We start from the raw sequence: 15464 nt of genomic DNA, 5'->3' as shown, positions 1-15464 counted from the left end.
TAATTAAACATAAATCATCGATATTCGCAGGTAGTCGAATCCATAAATATTAACCGATTTATTGCCGCTGCCGAATACAATTAACCGTTCGAAAAATATCGAATGTCATAAATCAGACTTGCGCCTCTATCCACGCGTATCGTATCCTCGTATGTAAATCTGAGTATCTGAACCAGTTCCCATCTCTGATCGATGTGGGATGGCAACTGCGATACCAGACGATCGGCGGGCCAGATCGCGGTGTGACGGCGACGACGAAGTTGCGGCGACGTAAACCAACGTGGAAAAAACGACGCGGAGAGTTATAACCGTCGATGTAACGGGAGGAAAGGAGCCCCGTCTCTTCGCTTGAACAAGCGGCAGCGACAGCGATGGCCTCGAGGGCCGAACGTGGCGGAATGGGGAGATCCCCGACTACGATCGCGCGATAAGATGCAGCGGCGTTGTCGGTTGACAAAGGGTCGTAGGAACGCCTACTCAGATCGGACGCACAACCGCTTGCGGGGGCGTCCATATTAAAATCTCCTCCCGTCGCCTCCCTTCGTCCCTTACCCTCATGTCCCGCCATCGAGACCCCCGGTCCCGTGATCTTGTTTATTACTCGCAACAACGTGCCAGTTGCCAGAAAATGCAACGATCCTTCTCCAATGTGTGCTGCAACTGGTTTGAAATATGACGTTTTAGACGACTGTTGACTCAATTTATGAATTTACATTATTATTTTAGCTTTTAATCAGTTAATGATTAGAATCTTTTATGTTAAAAATTACGATTCTTGTTAGTGCTAAAAAAAATTGATTCGTTTTTATTCAATACAACAGCTACAAATTAATATCTATATTAAACATAAATACTATACACGTTTTAAATATTTTCCTATTTCAAAAATTGCATAACAAAAATATACATAATGATTATAATTGTTATTTGACATTTAATGAATTCTCTATGTAAAACATAAAATTATTAATAGAAATAAAAAATGCAAGAAAAAATAAAAATATTGTTGGTAAGATCTAATAGTTTATATTTTTCTTTGCAATTTTATTTTATGTATCTATAATTTTAATTAAAATTTGAATGCAAATATATTATACAAGCACACAATATTTTTCACGCAAGAATGATAAAGCGATGAAAATAAGACACAAATTCGTTAAAAGCTCGGAAATATGACTTATGCTGCACTCTAGAACAGATCCCTTCAACTTGCTTCTATCAGAAAGTAATACCTGTTGAGCGAATGATAATGTACATCAAACGATAATTATTGTTCATAAACTTTTGTTATATAGTGCAATCAAAATGTTGAATAAAAAATATACGTAGTTGTTACATTTACACAAAAAAATAGAGTAAAATTTTAATCGTCCAGCTTTCACTTAATTTGACAGTTGCCGTGTAATAAAGTTGCTTTGCCTAATTCTTTAGTTTATAATTAGATTTCGCTCGTTTTTTGCAATGTAAAGTATAAAGAAAAAACAGTCTAAATCGAGCGGTAATAAAATTTTGTAATTAATAAATTTCTTGTTTACAATATTACTAAGAAATGACATAAAATAAAAATATATAAAAGTATAAAAATAATATCGAATGTTTCGGAACTCGTTCAACGTTATTCAGAACGTCGTTTATTGTAACACTTGCGCTTAATATAATCAGACGAACAAGTGATGATGCTAATATAATATTGTAAACTAGAAATTTATTAATTAAAAAATCTTATTACCGCTCGATTAAGATCGTTTTTGCATTTATTATAATATATACTAAACTAATATATTATAATAAATGCAAGAGTATACTTGTGCGCAAATTTACGCCCACTATGGCCAATCAGAATTGTTAACAAGCATACATCATCGTTACACGGTAAATTTGAATGTATTATTTCAAGCATGCTTTTCTGACATAACTCATTTTTTCTTTGCAATGAAAACACAAAATCCTCATTGTAGTATGTTGACATATCATATAGGCGCGGCTCAGGAAGGTTATCCCATTTCCTATACAGTCTGCTAGTGTATAGACATATTTCACAGGACACGAATCGTTCCGGATATAGCCGAGACTGGACGAATATGACGTACTTGCTGCCAGTGGTCTGCCAGACTGCCACCAATTAGCATAACATTGGATGACATACCCTTATCTCATATTATGGTTTATATTTACAATTGAAGAGTGCTAGTTCGCGTGTGTTACGATTCTAATAATTGATCGCAATTCGCATTTGTTTTATTTTTTCCTTCTTATTACTCGTAAGATGTTTCCATATAGCTCGCAAAAGAAATACTGGATATTTAGCGATGAAAGCGACTTGACTATGTTGAGGGAGAAAACCAACGCTGATTTTATCGCAAAGCATGGTGCAAACATGACTGTGAGTCTACTTTTTCTTAATTAATTACTGTCACTTTTTCAAGCAACAATATCAGCATATCTATTTATATTGTACTTATGATTACTGTGACTAAACATTGTGTCAATGAAATTTTAGGTTATGTAGACACAAATAAACATACATGCATATATGTATAAAACATTGCTTATTTTAAATCTAATACAAATTTGCTATATATTTTTAAATATCTCTTTAATAGTAAATTAATTATATATTTAAAAAAATATGTTTATATACAACTTGTACAATTAAGAAATATAATAACAAGTGATATAGTGTTATAAGTGTTTAATTATAATACAGCTAGAAGAAAAAGAGGAATATTTTCTCTCGCACTCAGAAGAACGTACATTACTCCGTTTCTATGAATTACAATTAAGAGACTTCTGTCGTCGATTCAATCCACCAATGCCTCGTGCTACTGTAGCCACTGCTTTACATTATTTTAAAAGATTTTATCTCAGAAACAGTGTGATGGATTATCATCCAAAAGAGATTTTGGTCACTTGCGTTTATCTAGCATGCAAAGTAATTATTCTTCTTGATATATATTTTTATATATAGTGTCATTTGTAATTTCAGTTTATTCACATAAAAAATATTCTGTTTTAGGTTGAAGAATTTAATGTCTCCATATCTCAATTTGTGGCAAATATTAAGGGAGATAGAGAAAAAGCATCTGATATAATTCTTAATAATGAATTACTTCTCATGCAGCAGTTGAATTATAATCTTACTATTCATAATCCATTCAGACCTGTGGAGGGATTGATGATTGATATAAAGGTTTTGATATAAAGATACTACTGATGTATGTTTTTTTCCTATTTGTGACAGATGTAAAAATGTTATGCGTGTTTTTATAGACAAGATACACGTCTTTGGAAAATCCTGAAAAATTAAGGCAACATATAGATGAATTCTTGGAAAGAGTGTTTCTGACAGACAGTGTTCTTCTTTATGCTCCAAGTCAAGTTGCGTTAGCTGCGACTTTGCATGCAGCATCCAGAGCTTCTGCAAACCTAGATAATTATGTTACTGACATACTATTTTCAAGAGAACAATTGGGTGGGATTGTAGAAGCTGTGCGAAGTAATCACATTTTATGAATTGCGTGATATTTGTATGTACTCTCACTATAGGCAAACTATTTATAATTACAAATCAATTCCTATAGAAATACGTTCGATGGCTAAATGTGTGGAACCACCTTCACGAGAAGTAGTAAAAGCTTTAGAGAAGAAATTAGATAAATGCAGAAATCAAGAAAATAATCCTGACAGTGAAATGTAAGTATTTAAATGTAAGTCATTTAACATTATTTTTTATGATTATTTGTATAAGTTTAAAAAATTTTAGATACAAACAGAGAATGCAGGAAATGCTGGCTGAAGAGGACTTACAGGATGATGAAAAATATGCAAAAATTATTCAAGATCAGGCAGCTCACGATGACAAAATTTTGGGAGTTAATAAAATTTTATCTCCCTCTACTCTATGATGATAAAATTTGTATGATAATGAATATTTCTTATATAATCCTACACGGAAATTCTATATATATTCTTTGTATAGGAAAATTATATAAAATATTTTGTAACTTTATTTTTTTCATTCTTATACATTAGATTTTACAGCGATATTTGTCTGCATTTATCAATTAAATTATCTAAATATGTAAATATTTTCATTTTGTTCGTTTTTCTTGAAAAAAATTGAGTTACAAATATTATATTATTATATAAGTTCATATATAATATCATATAATATTAAAAAATTATTTTATAAGTATACTATGTATCCTTGTTATAAATACATATATGAAAAGACAATTGTATGTACACATTTATTCAAAAGGTGTTTTGTGCTCAAAGCAATTTATTTAGAATATATTTTAGCATATATTATATTTCCTACCCAATTAATACATTTAAATTAAATTATAATCTAATATCTTTTCATTTCACAATACCATGAAATGATTTAATCCTTTGGGGTTCTGATGACTTGTATACATTTGGCAATAATTATCTTTATAACCAATGGAATTCTATATCAATTTAGCAAACATTTATTTTTACTCTAGGCAGAAGCATCAAATTATCAATGTTTAAATTATACATATTCCGAAAATTAATAAAAGTAATTACATAAACTTGATTTCATTTGTTTTGTTTCGACAAATTTCGGTTGCTCTATGTAAGAAAACTTGGATTATTTTCTCAAAACGTCATTTCTATTTCTCAAGTATTCAATTTGAATTTATTTTAAAACCAAAAAATATAAATATATAAAATAATATATGTTTAATGATAAAATATATATATATTTTATATAATTTAACTTTAGTAAAAAATTAAAATAATGTTATATGTTGCGTAATCGATTGGTATCTTGATGTGGCATGCGATATACAAAAAAAGTACGCTACTCATAGCGATCGTTATCACTAGCAAACAAGTCTGCTTTCATAGTCTCGTATTATGTATCGTAAAGAATTGTTAATTAATTTTATGTGGCTCAATCATTATCAATAATTTTGAAGACGAATTTCCTCCTTAAGCTAAGGATCATGATGCCTGAAGTCTAATCTTTGAGTTAGATGATGTGAGAGGTGACTAGTTGGTACGTTTTGAAAGATGGATGTTTGTTGTCTCATCGATAGATTGCTAGGCAATGGTTGAATAATAGGTAATGCAGGAGGCAATGGCAACGGTGTTAAATGCTGCGGAATCAATGGTACTCCCGGTTGTGGCTGTCCCGGATAGTTGAAAAACCTGCAAGAAAACATATGTTAATGTAAAATATAATAATTTAACTAATTCAGAAGGAAAATGTATATATATATTCATGAAATTATCGCAAAACTATTGATTTTCTTTTTAATATTATAGATCATTGCGTCTAACTCGTATTTTAATTTTTTTTTCTTATGTGATTGACTTGGATCAATTCTTTTCCTTAAATAAGTTATGTCGAAATTTTAATTATAATTTCGAAAAAGTCAAATATTTTTCTGTAACTTTAACTTCCCGTAACATTTGATAAAATTATAATTCGAAAATTTAAAATTAATGAATCAAATTATAACATATTTCTGCTACTGTTTTTTTTCTATTATTTCAAAAAATAAAAGAAACATTTATATTTTTTATTTTTAATTATATTTTTTTTCATAAAAATTTGCAATAATTTACAATATATATAAATATATTAGTAATAAAATCTCGCAGAACAAATAGTGTATTGTTTACAAGAAGAAAACTTTTATTGGAAACTACTGGAAATTTTTTTATTAAATCTACCATAAGCGATCACCGACAAAAATTGGTCGTGGTGCTGGAATTCCTAAGCTCGAATAGTATTGCTGCGCAAATAGCTCGACGTCATTAGTGTATTTTCTTTTCCACTTAGTCCGTCTATTTTGAAACCATATCTTTATCTGTAAAAGATACAATTAAAAAAGTTTTATACATAATGCATGAAACATATGGATTTGTCAATTAATTGAAGTATTTAAGTTAACTGAGATTAAGTATTAGTTGTAAATTTATATTTAAAAAGTTCTGCCGTTGGTGCTTATGATTATATATGCATATTAAGTTCTAGTGTCGTTTTTGATAATACAATATATGCCACAATTAACATAAATAAACATAAATAAAAAAAAAGATAGAAGGATATTTATATAAATTAATACAAAATTTATAATTATACTATTTATATAAATTGATACGAGATTTATAATTATAATACGAACAAAAATATATTAAAAATTTCTACTTTATATATATTAGATTTTATATATTGTTTTATATATTTTTATGTATTATATTTCGTAGTGTTGAACGCTTTTTATTTCCTGTAGTTTTTTATATTTATATTTAATACACTTATATTAACTTAATTATGGAGGTTCTTTTATTGTTGCTTGACTCTTATTAGCCTTTGGTATCACTTTGTTGTATTTTGAATATTAAGAGTCCTATAATTTTTTAACTATTTTTATATATTATATTTTACGTTTATTTATAAAATTGCTTAAAAAATTGTTCTTTTTTACTCCAATTTTAACAAGCAGTAGCATATTGTAGAAAAATAATACTATCTTTTATGTGCAGATCAAAATTTCTTAAAGTGTCTACCAGCGGTACCAGCCAGTTCGCGAACATAAGGAGCCGACGACGTATTCTAATTAAAAAATCGACGCCTCTCCGGTTCGTCGCCTCGACGGCGCGCAACAGCCGTCGCTCGGTACATTTTGTTCCGCGGCGGATGCGAGCCTCACGACGACGACGGAACGTACGAGATGGCTTGCGAGAAGGGGGAAAATAGGGGCTCTCTCGAACTGGCTCGTTAACTCCGAGAAATATTGTGACAGTTATGTCTGCGGCACGACGCGTCTCTTTCTTGCCTCTGATCCGTCGTCCGATCGTTCTTCCTTTCGACCGCGATTGCAGAGATAATTATCCGGCTCGTTCGCGATATTTCGACCGGCGCTGGCAATTATTGCCGGTAAGCAACTGGCGATGACGGCGTAGCGCAATCTCTGCAATGGCGAGTATTCTGAGGGTGCGGGTCGTAAATTAATTAATTTAAAGCGCGGGCGAGTATTAAGCACAGGCTATAAAGTGCATTGCCGAGACTTACGCAACCATTGCACTTTCCGAGCTTTGCGGAGGAATCGTCATGTTAGAAAATTATAGAGTGCTCTTTCTGGACCGGTTAATATTAGAAGATAATATCATACAGAAAGTGGCATGATTATGGATGCAGAAATAAAAGCAAGATATCACAACGAAAAAAAAAAATTGTAGAATGCGTTTAAACTAATGAATGAAAACTATTAAATTATTGTAAATATATATTGATAACGTATAAAATAATTTCTAATATTATATGCTGCTCTAAATTCTACGAAATACTTTTTGCGTAAAGTTTTCTTTTTTATTTTATTTTAATTAAGTACTATGGTCGAGTTCCGGACAAAAAAAACTTCTGAAAAGGTTAAATACATATGACAAAAAGCTTCCTTCCATGTCAGTTCACAAGAAAGAAGGGTAGAAGTGCTAATTGGTTTTAAAGGACGATCCTCCCCCATGGCGCCACGACTTGGCGCCTACACATATGGTGCTCCACAGGCTCATAATTTAAAATTAGTTGATTTTAAAGAACTCGAAGTACAACTTAAACTCCTTCAGGTGTTGAGGAAGATTCACAGAAGTCAAACTCATTATCGCGATTTATTGAGTACAGTATCCTGTTTTTGGATATAACTGCTTCGATCTTCTGCGCTCTATTCCAATTAAACTTGTCTATAATCGGTGAACTCTTTAACATACTGAAAAGCTTGCAAGGGGATGATTCTGCTCGACAAGAATAAGCTGAGAAAAATAGTTCTACGCGGGGATTTTTAGTCTTGCGTATATTATCTGAGCCAAGGAATATTGGAGCAATAGAGAACGTAGTACATTACAGAAAATGAAGAGAAAGCAATCCTCAGGCTTGGTTGTTTTCACGATGGCAAGCTTTCCGGTACGGGCAATACGTTATAGAGTTTACTAGCTGTTTATCTTATTAACATGAAATTATTAATATTCTTATAAGAAAAGCTTATTCTGGACAATTTAATATGTGATATTATTACTGTTCATGATTGTCTTTCAAGACTTAGAAAGATTTCGACGTACAGTTTCAGAAATTGGATATGCATATAAATTCACACTGAAATATTTAAGCATTAAGATCCGTTTTGGCCGAAAATAGGATTTCTCTTACTTAATTAAATTTATCCTCATCGGTCGAATTATAATTGTTCACTGTTTATGACGTGGAGCTCAATATAATAGGAATATACTGAACTAATTAGCGGCGGAATTATAAATAGTGTTTGTAAAACAGAGTGAGAAGATAGCTGATATTTAGTCTTGAAAATTGTAATATATATAATATCACAATATGTGTAATAGCTTCTTTTCTAAAAAGACAAATTATAACTTAAGAAGAAATTATGGAGAAAGTAAAAGATTTACTTGTGTTTCCGTGAGCTTTAAATTTTTGCTTAACTGCAACCGTTTTGCCACGCTCAAATACTTGTTTCTTTCGAATTCCGCCTCCAAGGATTTAATTTGCGTGGCGGTGAATGCCGTGCGTGGCCTCTTCTTCCTTTCGTCGTCGCTAATAGCGGTGACGGTTTTCTCCTGAACATCCCTGTCCGCGCTCGTGGTTGAATTCGCGCCACTACTGCTGGTGCACGCTTCTGTAAAAATATTCCGTCCCTTGTATATCGGAATAAGTAACACGAACAAAATGGCTAAAACAGAAGCTCTTTTAAAAAAAGCTCTTTACTTTTCAAACTCTATCAAAATAATTATGTATAATAGTACGCTCAATTAGTTACTAGAAATAAAAATTTTTCATGGAGCATTGATCATCGTGCTTCAGTTTTCTACATAATTATTTTGATAGTCCAGTAAAATTATTTCCAGTGTGTGTCTATTTAAATTTTTATATGTACTTCAGCAATATCATTTTTTGTGGCATGTGTATCAACAATATTTATATCATGCAAAAGATGCAATTAGGACTTTAATATCTGCATCATGTATAACTTCCTCTTTTTTGATAAACGGATGCATGTATTGATATATCGGAAGTAAACCATCTAAAATATAACTCGATTATTAAGTACTATACAAATTACAAAACGCAAGTTTCCTCGACATGGAAAAGAAAAAGTATCACAACGGGATGCAAATAATTGATGCGAGTATAGAAACCGCGTCATCATTCATCCACAACCTGCTGTATATCTCGCGGACACCATATCTTTATCCTTTTAATCACTTTTAAAAGAAGGGAATAACACGCGTTGAGTGCGAGCGGACTCCAATTACCCCCATGGAATCCTCTTTCTCATCAATCTCGTGACTTTTTGTACGTCAAAGTTGTTTATATTTATATTTATCCCGGCTTACAAGACTTGCTGTACACGACGTCGAGCCGCGTGTCATGAAAAATGTCTTCGGGCTTGCTTTTAGGCGGTTAGAAACAAGACCGCGGTCTCTTAAACGTCGGAGGATCATCTTCTAATTATCTGCCCATTCGTCATCCGACGAAAAAGTGTGGCATTGCAACAGCCGACTGAGCTTTCACGCTTTCGACGAACGCTGAGAATATTGTGTTACTGTTATTGATCGTCGTTGAAATAATCTCGAGAATTTTTCAACAGCTTTTCAAGTGACTTTTTTGTTTAAATAGCGCAGTGCTATGTAATTAATTTGAAATATTAATTTCAAAAAAGTATAATTTACTTATTAATTATATGTATATATGATATTAAAATTATAAGTTGAAAGTTGAAATTATAATTATATCTTAATTGAAATATTGTATCTTAATTTATTTGTAATTTAATTTAAAGTACATTCATAGTCCATTTTTATTTTAAGACTGCTGTTAATATAGTTCTGTGATTAGTTTATGACATTTTAAGATTGCTGTACTCTTAAGACGATTTTAAAAATAAAATTTTATAAATACCGGCCTAAAAATTAGAACAAAATTAAAAATAGGAACTGACAATTATAAAATCTTTAAAATAAAACCAATACTTACTCCATAATTATTTAAACCCATTGGCATAAGTTATTTTGACAGAAAACCATTCGGTTTAGAAGAAAAAAACGGGAAAGTTCAACTTACGGTTCAGGTGATTTCTCGTGCTCTGCGATAATAAATATTCCGCAAAAGCTATTCGTGGCGACATTATGCCAAGATGCGTCGTTTACTGGCTACTAATTGTCAGATGGCGACGTAATTGTCGCGTTTCTCGCGCCTTTTTCGCGGCTTCCTCGCCTATAGTCGTATTGCAGAATTGTCGGCTAAAACTGTACTGCCTCTAATTCACTTCGCGCGAAACGCACTACTGACAAGCATACTCGATGTAGTTATCCATGTCTCAAAAGAAAATTATGTCATCTCTTGTGATAGTATTTCGTTTCTGAATTATTATCTTTTAATTTTACATTTACGATATTGAAACAATATTGTGAAACTTCGTATATCATAAAAACTTGAAATTTCTTTTTGTCCTAAACATTAGCGTAACTTTTTTTATATTTTTAATCTTTAATAATTTTTTTAATCTATAAAATGAACAAAATTGTTCAATTACTTTAAGCAGAGATATTAATTTATAATATACTAAATCCACGAATATCAATTAAGCATAAATATACGTTGATCAAAACAATATAATTTTTATATGCATGTATTTAATAAAACATAAATTATTAAATAATTTTAATTAACTTGTATCTAAGAACATGTAACTCTAACATTAAATAACATTTTAGCAGATTATTGATCGCTTTATAAAACTTATAATATATGTGTTCATATAATATATATAGATATATAAGATTAAGTTCATTCAGTGGATTATTCTTTTGACAATGCATATTTAATTACCACAACCTGCTTAGAACGAAAGCACATAGAAAGTAAAGGAAGAAAAGAGTCTGCAAGAGGCGAGTCTCGCACGGCTCATTTGTCGTCGAGTTTCTGACTCGGTTGCATTGACGAACGAGCTCTGGAAAGCAGTAGGAAAGGATTGGTGCGGAGGAAACGACCGCAAAAAGGAGTCGACAACACGGAGGGCGAAGAAGAGCGAGGAACAGAGACACGTTGAACGTGTCGCGGAAATAGAATACCACGCCTTCTAGTTTACCTAATTGCCACGAGCCATGGCGAACTTGTCCCCTAATTATTCGGTGACGAATGGCACACGAGCAGAAGTACGAGATAAAGCGCGGCCAAAATCTCATTCGTCTGACGTTGCTGGCCGCACTCGCCATTAACCGCGAGTATAATTAATTTATACGCGAGTCGCGAAGATTGGCAATCTGTCCCGAAGACGACTTTATGATTGGGTCCTTTGTTGCCCCATTCAAGATCTTAATATAGACAATTAAATTACTTATCAATTTATGAACAAACAATTATTAATAACTTAAGCAAGAGAATACATCTGATATATCTGGAAATTCATTCTAACACTTCAGGAGAGACATTAGACATTCAGTACTTTCATTTCTATGATACATTTTGTCACGACGTCGATTTTGAGAAATATAATATCTAAGCGAGATTAAAAATACAATAAAAAGAGTGTCATATACGAATGCAAAATTGTCGTTCGATATCATAATAGACTCATTCAAGAAGTGCTTCTCTCGTATCACCTCTTGCTCTTTATGTTGTTCTTTCACGAAGATTTACGTGTCACGTTGACGGCTTTGTAGTTGGACGCTACGTCCCACATGTCTCAGTCCCAACACACGACGCAAACGAGAATTGTCCTCTCCTTAGATCTCGAATTTATCGCGTCGGCCATTACGGTGTGTAAATCACGACGTGGTTACGTGCCCTCGGATGGAAATTAGTCGTTGAGGTCCTCGAAGACGTATATGAGATGCCGCAGAATTGAGTCGCTCGACTCTCATTAATTATTCGTAAAACATAAACTAGTTCTCCATTATGCCACGTTTGGATAATAATTGAAATATGTTAAATGCAAATGCTGTGCTTCTAAAGATCATATTTTTGTAACAATTGTTCTTGGAAATAATTTCATGTGAAAAGATTTACTGAGCAAATTATATTATAGTAGTATAATATAATGAACTGTGTACAAAAATAATAAACTAACCATTATTACGTCTTAAAGAAAGCTTTTGTTTCTTGGACTTTTATAAGTTCGATCTTATACTATACGAAATGTAAATAATTCTGATTATTATAAGCATAATTTTGAAAATAATATTTCATAAAAGTTTTGGAGAAGCATTACCAGTACCGTTCTTTTACATTTAACTGCAAATAAGAGAAAGTTGCTGCATGGCAGAATTAGCAGGGGAGACAGATAAATAGTGGACGAAGAGCAGAAACATTGAGTAGGCGTGGAGCCTGCAGGAAGTAATGGATCAAACTCAGGCGACAGTCCTCTCCGCGCGATCTTACAGATTCGTTACCGCAAGAGAAGTCTCATGTAGATTTTATAACAATTAGTTCCTCTAATATCCGTAATAATGTTGCCAGCTAACCGATGCAAAATCGGTCCCGACGGTATATATTTCTCGAGTTCAAAGACGAAGTAATCTTTGAAGATTTTACGTGTGTACTTCCGCATAAATTTATCATTATATTAAGAGAAGACTACTTTTATCTCCTATTAACACCATCAAGATTTTATAGATAATAAATGACAATTCGGAAAAAAACTTCCTGAAGATACTACAGGCAACTGTCAGTGTTAAATAATTATATAAAATTTTTCCTTTTAAAAACAATCTGCTCATTAATTTGTATTTTGGTAAAATATAAGGTAACTTTTCTTTTAAAGTCGAAACTTTTTTTTCTAAAAAAAACTTATTCAATTACTGTATCATTCACATTATTATTATCTATAAAAGAAAAGATTATTGTATTTATAAATTTGATTATCTTTAGCAGAATTGTTAAAATATAAAATTACTTTTAAGTTTACTTAATTACGATAATACGCAAATATCACTGACATTTAATTAAACGATTTTGACGCATCTGATATATATTAATAATATTTAACATTTAAAAATCGGTATTGCCATCGGCGAATATGGTTATCTGATTAGACAAAACAAATGCTTCTGAATAAGATGTATACTAGCAATAATGGCGGTATTGGCTAATAATATATTTCAATAATTATTATAAAATTGAAATATTGCCGAATTTTGATTATTAGTCTGTTTTTGCTTAAAATGACTTTATTAATTAGACTATTTATGAAATAATAAATACAAGTGTTTTACACCTGTGTAACGTACAAATTCTGGCTTTGACATTAAATTTACATAAGCGAATTTATTTTTTGCACATATCTATGTAATGAAATGATATTAAATATTTAACAAAATTATTTAAAATACGATTGTGTACTTAAAAAATAAAACATATTTTCATTATTTATTTAGACACTTAGGCTAGTCACTTATGTCCTAGATAAAAGTTATCTAGAAGTAAAGAAATTGCGGGCATTACCTGAATATATTCTGTTATAATAAATATAAGCCGAAAAAATATATTTCAAATTAAATATTGATCCTAATAAATTTTGTAATTTCTTAAATAATGATTTAAACATGTAAATGTTAGGATACAGTTATAATAATTTTTTTTATTATTAATGTCAATTTGTGTCTTGGAAAATATTCTCTCTTCTTACTTTAATTTAAAACAACAGAAAAAGAAATATTCTTTCAAATATAGGATATTTATACGATTGTTAGAAAATATAATAGAGCGTAATGATCCTAATGAAACTCACCATAATACAGCTCTGGTTCAGGAGATGTTGAGCATACCATGTCAGTATCATCGAGCTCGATTTCCTCCGCCATTGACATGGATGAATCGGGTGCAACAAGCATTCTTGTCTCCAATTCATTATCTTGTTATCCAATTCATTATGTGATTATTTTGTTTAATCATCACAAATTGTGTTGAATCAAGATTGCTTACAACATTTATTATAATTTCAAATAAAAAAAATGCCAGAAAATTATCTTCTGTTGTGTAATAACAAAATATTATATTGATTAAAAATTCTCATTAATCAAAAATTTATTTTAAAAATTGATTTTATATCACATTATGTATAATAAATGACTTATAATGTAATAAATTGATAAAAAATATAATTTTTTAAGAATATTACATTATGAAGACATTTTTTAACAATATAATAATTCAAGAACTTGTAGAATAAAAGCAAAATATAAATACATTATTTGTTACCATTTTCTACAAATGATTAACATTTAATTATAACAGAAATTAGAAAACAATTTCTTTGTTACTCACTTTCTTGGCAAAACAAATCGGTCTGTTGCGGGAACTTATTTTCTTCTTCCTCTATCTTGCTCGGTCTTGCTAGTAATCTTTCGATGCTGAAAGAGCATAATCTCGGATTTTCCACAGAATCATTCGTTTCCTTCGATGAGTCTAATTTTTTCATCTCTTCATCGGACATCTTGAACGCGTTTTGTCAAAGCAACAATAGAATATTCTGTTAGTAACATAAAATCATGTTTTTGATATTCGCGAATAAATATTTCGCGCCAATTGAGAATTCTCTACAACTGATAGATTAGTGTTCTTCAAGAATTATCTTTTCAAATTCTTTTTATCAATCGTAATATCACTCACTTAAAAAAAAGATCCACTTTACACTACTAATTAATCGACGTCTGAAGAATCAAATAATTGATAATAGAACTTCACTAAAATTGTATTTAATTGCACAATTTCATTTATTCTCTTTATCGGTTAATATGTATATGTTACTTTTACATTTTAATTAAAACAAGAATCGATGATTCTGACAATCAAAAGAATCAAGGAGTTACATTGGTACCCCTCGATGTGTTCGGAAGATTAGAACCGAAACCAGTGACTGTTTTGTCGGGGTTACTCACGGTGTCCAACAATATTTTTTTGGCACTCAAGTCAAATTCTTCGTTCCTTGAGGCGGTATCTTAGAGCCACGTGCTCACGACGTCATCGCAAGATCGACCAATAACACAAACCTCTGGGCGGATCTTGGCAAACACGTGCGTTTCTGGAAGGAGCTTTTAATGATCTTGTATCGCGAGACGGTAGCGACCACTAAACGGTGGTAATGAGGTGACTATAAATTTCTGTCACTGCCACGGAACGCCGTTTAATAATCATGATAGGTAGCAGATGCGATACGAAATTGATTTAGTTATAAAGTTTAATAATTAATAGAAAGAGCAGAGGAAAAGGAGATCATAGATTATGACTACACACACAATATACTTTAATATATTTAAGTAACAACAGATGGATTAGACTTGAATTTAAAAAATACTTGTGTACACTATTATTATATTAAATAAAGTTAAGTACTTATTTAATTATAAAGCGTAACAGGAATAAAACCTACAAAAATATATTGATTATATCATCTGGAAAATGTTAAACTAATAATTAT

General features: G+C 31.3%; 2 protein-coding genes across 2 annotated transcripts; one reads left to right on the top strand and one right to left on the bottom strand.

Moving 5' to 3' along the window:
- Nucleotides 1–2131: 2131 nt before the first annotated feature.
- CycH (cyclin H) lies at nt 2132–3905 on the top strand. Its single transcript, XM_018551503.1, has 6 exons — nt 2132–2383; nt 2708–2932; nt 3017–3190; nt 3271–3496; nt 3582–3693; nt 3764–3905. The coding sequence occupies exons 1-6, from the start codon at nt 2267–2269 to the stop codon at nt 3903–3905; spliced, it is 996 nt and encodes a 331-aa protein (XP_018407005.1). The 5' UTR covers nt 2132–2266.
- Nucleotides 3906–4892: 987 nt separating this feature from the next.
- On the bottom strand, nt 4893–14500 carry LOC108783093 (homeobox protein ceh-19). The gene is made up of 5 exons (XM_018551555.1): nt 14312–14500; nt 13776–13898; nt 8437–8663; nt 5710–5846; nt 4893–5181 (listed from the first exon to the last, which is right to left on the bottom strand). Exons 1-5 carry the CDS (start codon nt 14478–14480, stop codon nt 4968–4970), a joined length of 870 nt encoding a protein of 289 aa, XP_018407057.1. The 5' UTR covers nt 14481–14500; the 3' UTR covers nt 4893–4967.
- Between the last annotated feature and the right edge of the window lie 964 nt (nt 14501–15464).

The sequence above is a fragment of the Cyphomyrmex costatus genome, unplaced genomic scaffold (assembly GCF_001594065.2).
Source record: "Cyphomyrmex costatus isolate MS0001 unplaced genomic scaffold, Ccosl1.0 scaffold141, whole genome shotgun sequence".
Taxonomy (NCBI): domain Eukaryota; kingdom Metazoa; phylum Arthropoda; class Insecta; order Hymenoptera; family Formicidae; genus Cyphomyrmex; species Cyphomyrmex costatus.
The sequence above is the reverse complement of the archived record's forward strand: the minus strand, read 5'-3'. Positions and strand labels throughout refer to the sequence as shown.

Excerpts from the sequence above, each read along its gene's own strand:
- CycH (XM_018551503.1), top strand. The coding sequence starts at position 2,267 with ATGTTTCCATATAGCTCGCAAAAGAAATACTGGATATTTAGCGATGAA. Across the intron at positions 3,191-3,270 it reads GATTGATGATTGATATAAAG|ACAAGATACACGTCTTTGGA; the intron begins GTTTTGATATAA and ends GTGTTTTTATAG. Across the intron at positions 3,694-3,763 it reads AATAATCCTGACAGTGAAAT|ATACAAACAGAGAATGCAGG; the intron begins GTAAGTATTTAA and ends AAAAAATTTTAG.
- LOC108783093 (XM_018551555.1), bottom strand. The coding sequence starts at position 14,480 with ATGTCCGATGAAGAGATGAAAAAATTAGACTCATCGAAGGAAACGAAT. Across the intron at positions 13,899-14,311 it reads CGATTTGTTTTGCCAAGAAA|ATAATGAATTGGAGACAAGA; the intron begins GTGAGTAACAAA and ends TTGGATAACAAG. Across the intron at positions 5,182-5,709 it reads TTTGTCGGTGATCGCTTATG|GTTTTTCAACTATCCGGGAC; the intron begins GTAGATTTAATA and ends GTTTTCTTGCAG.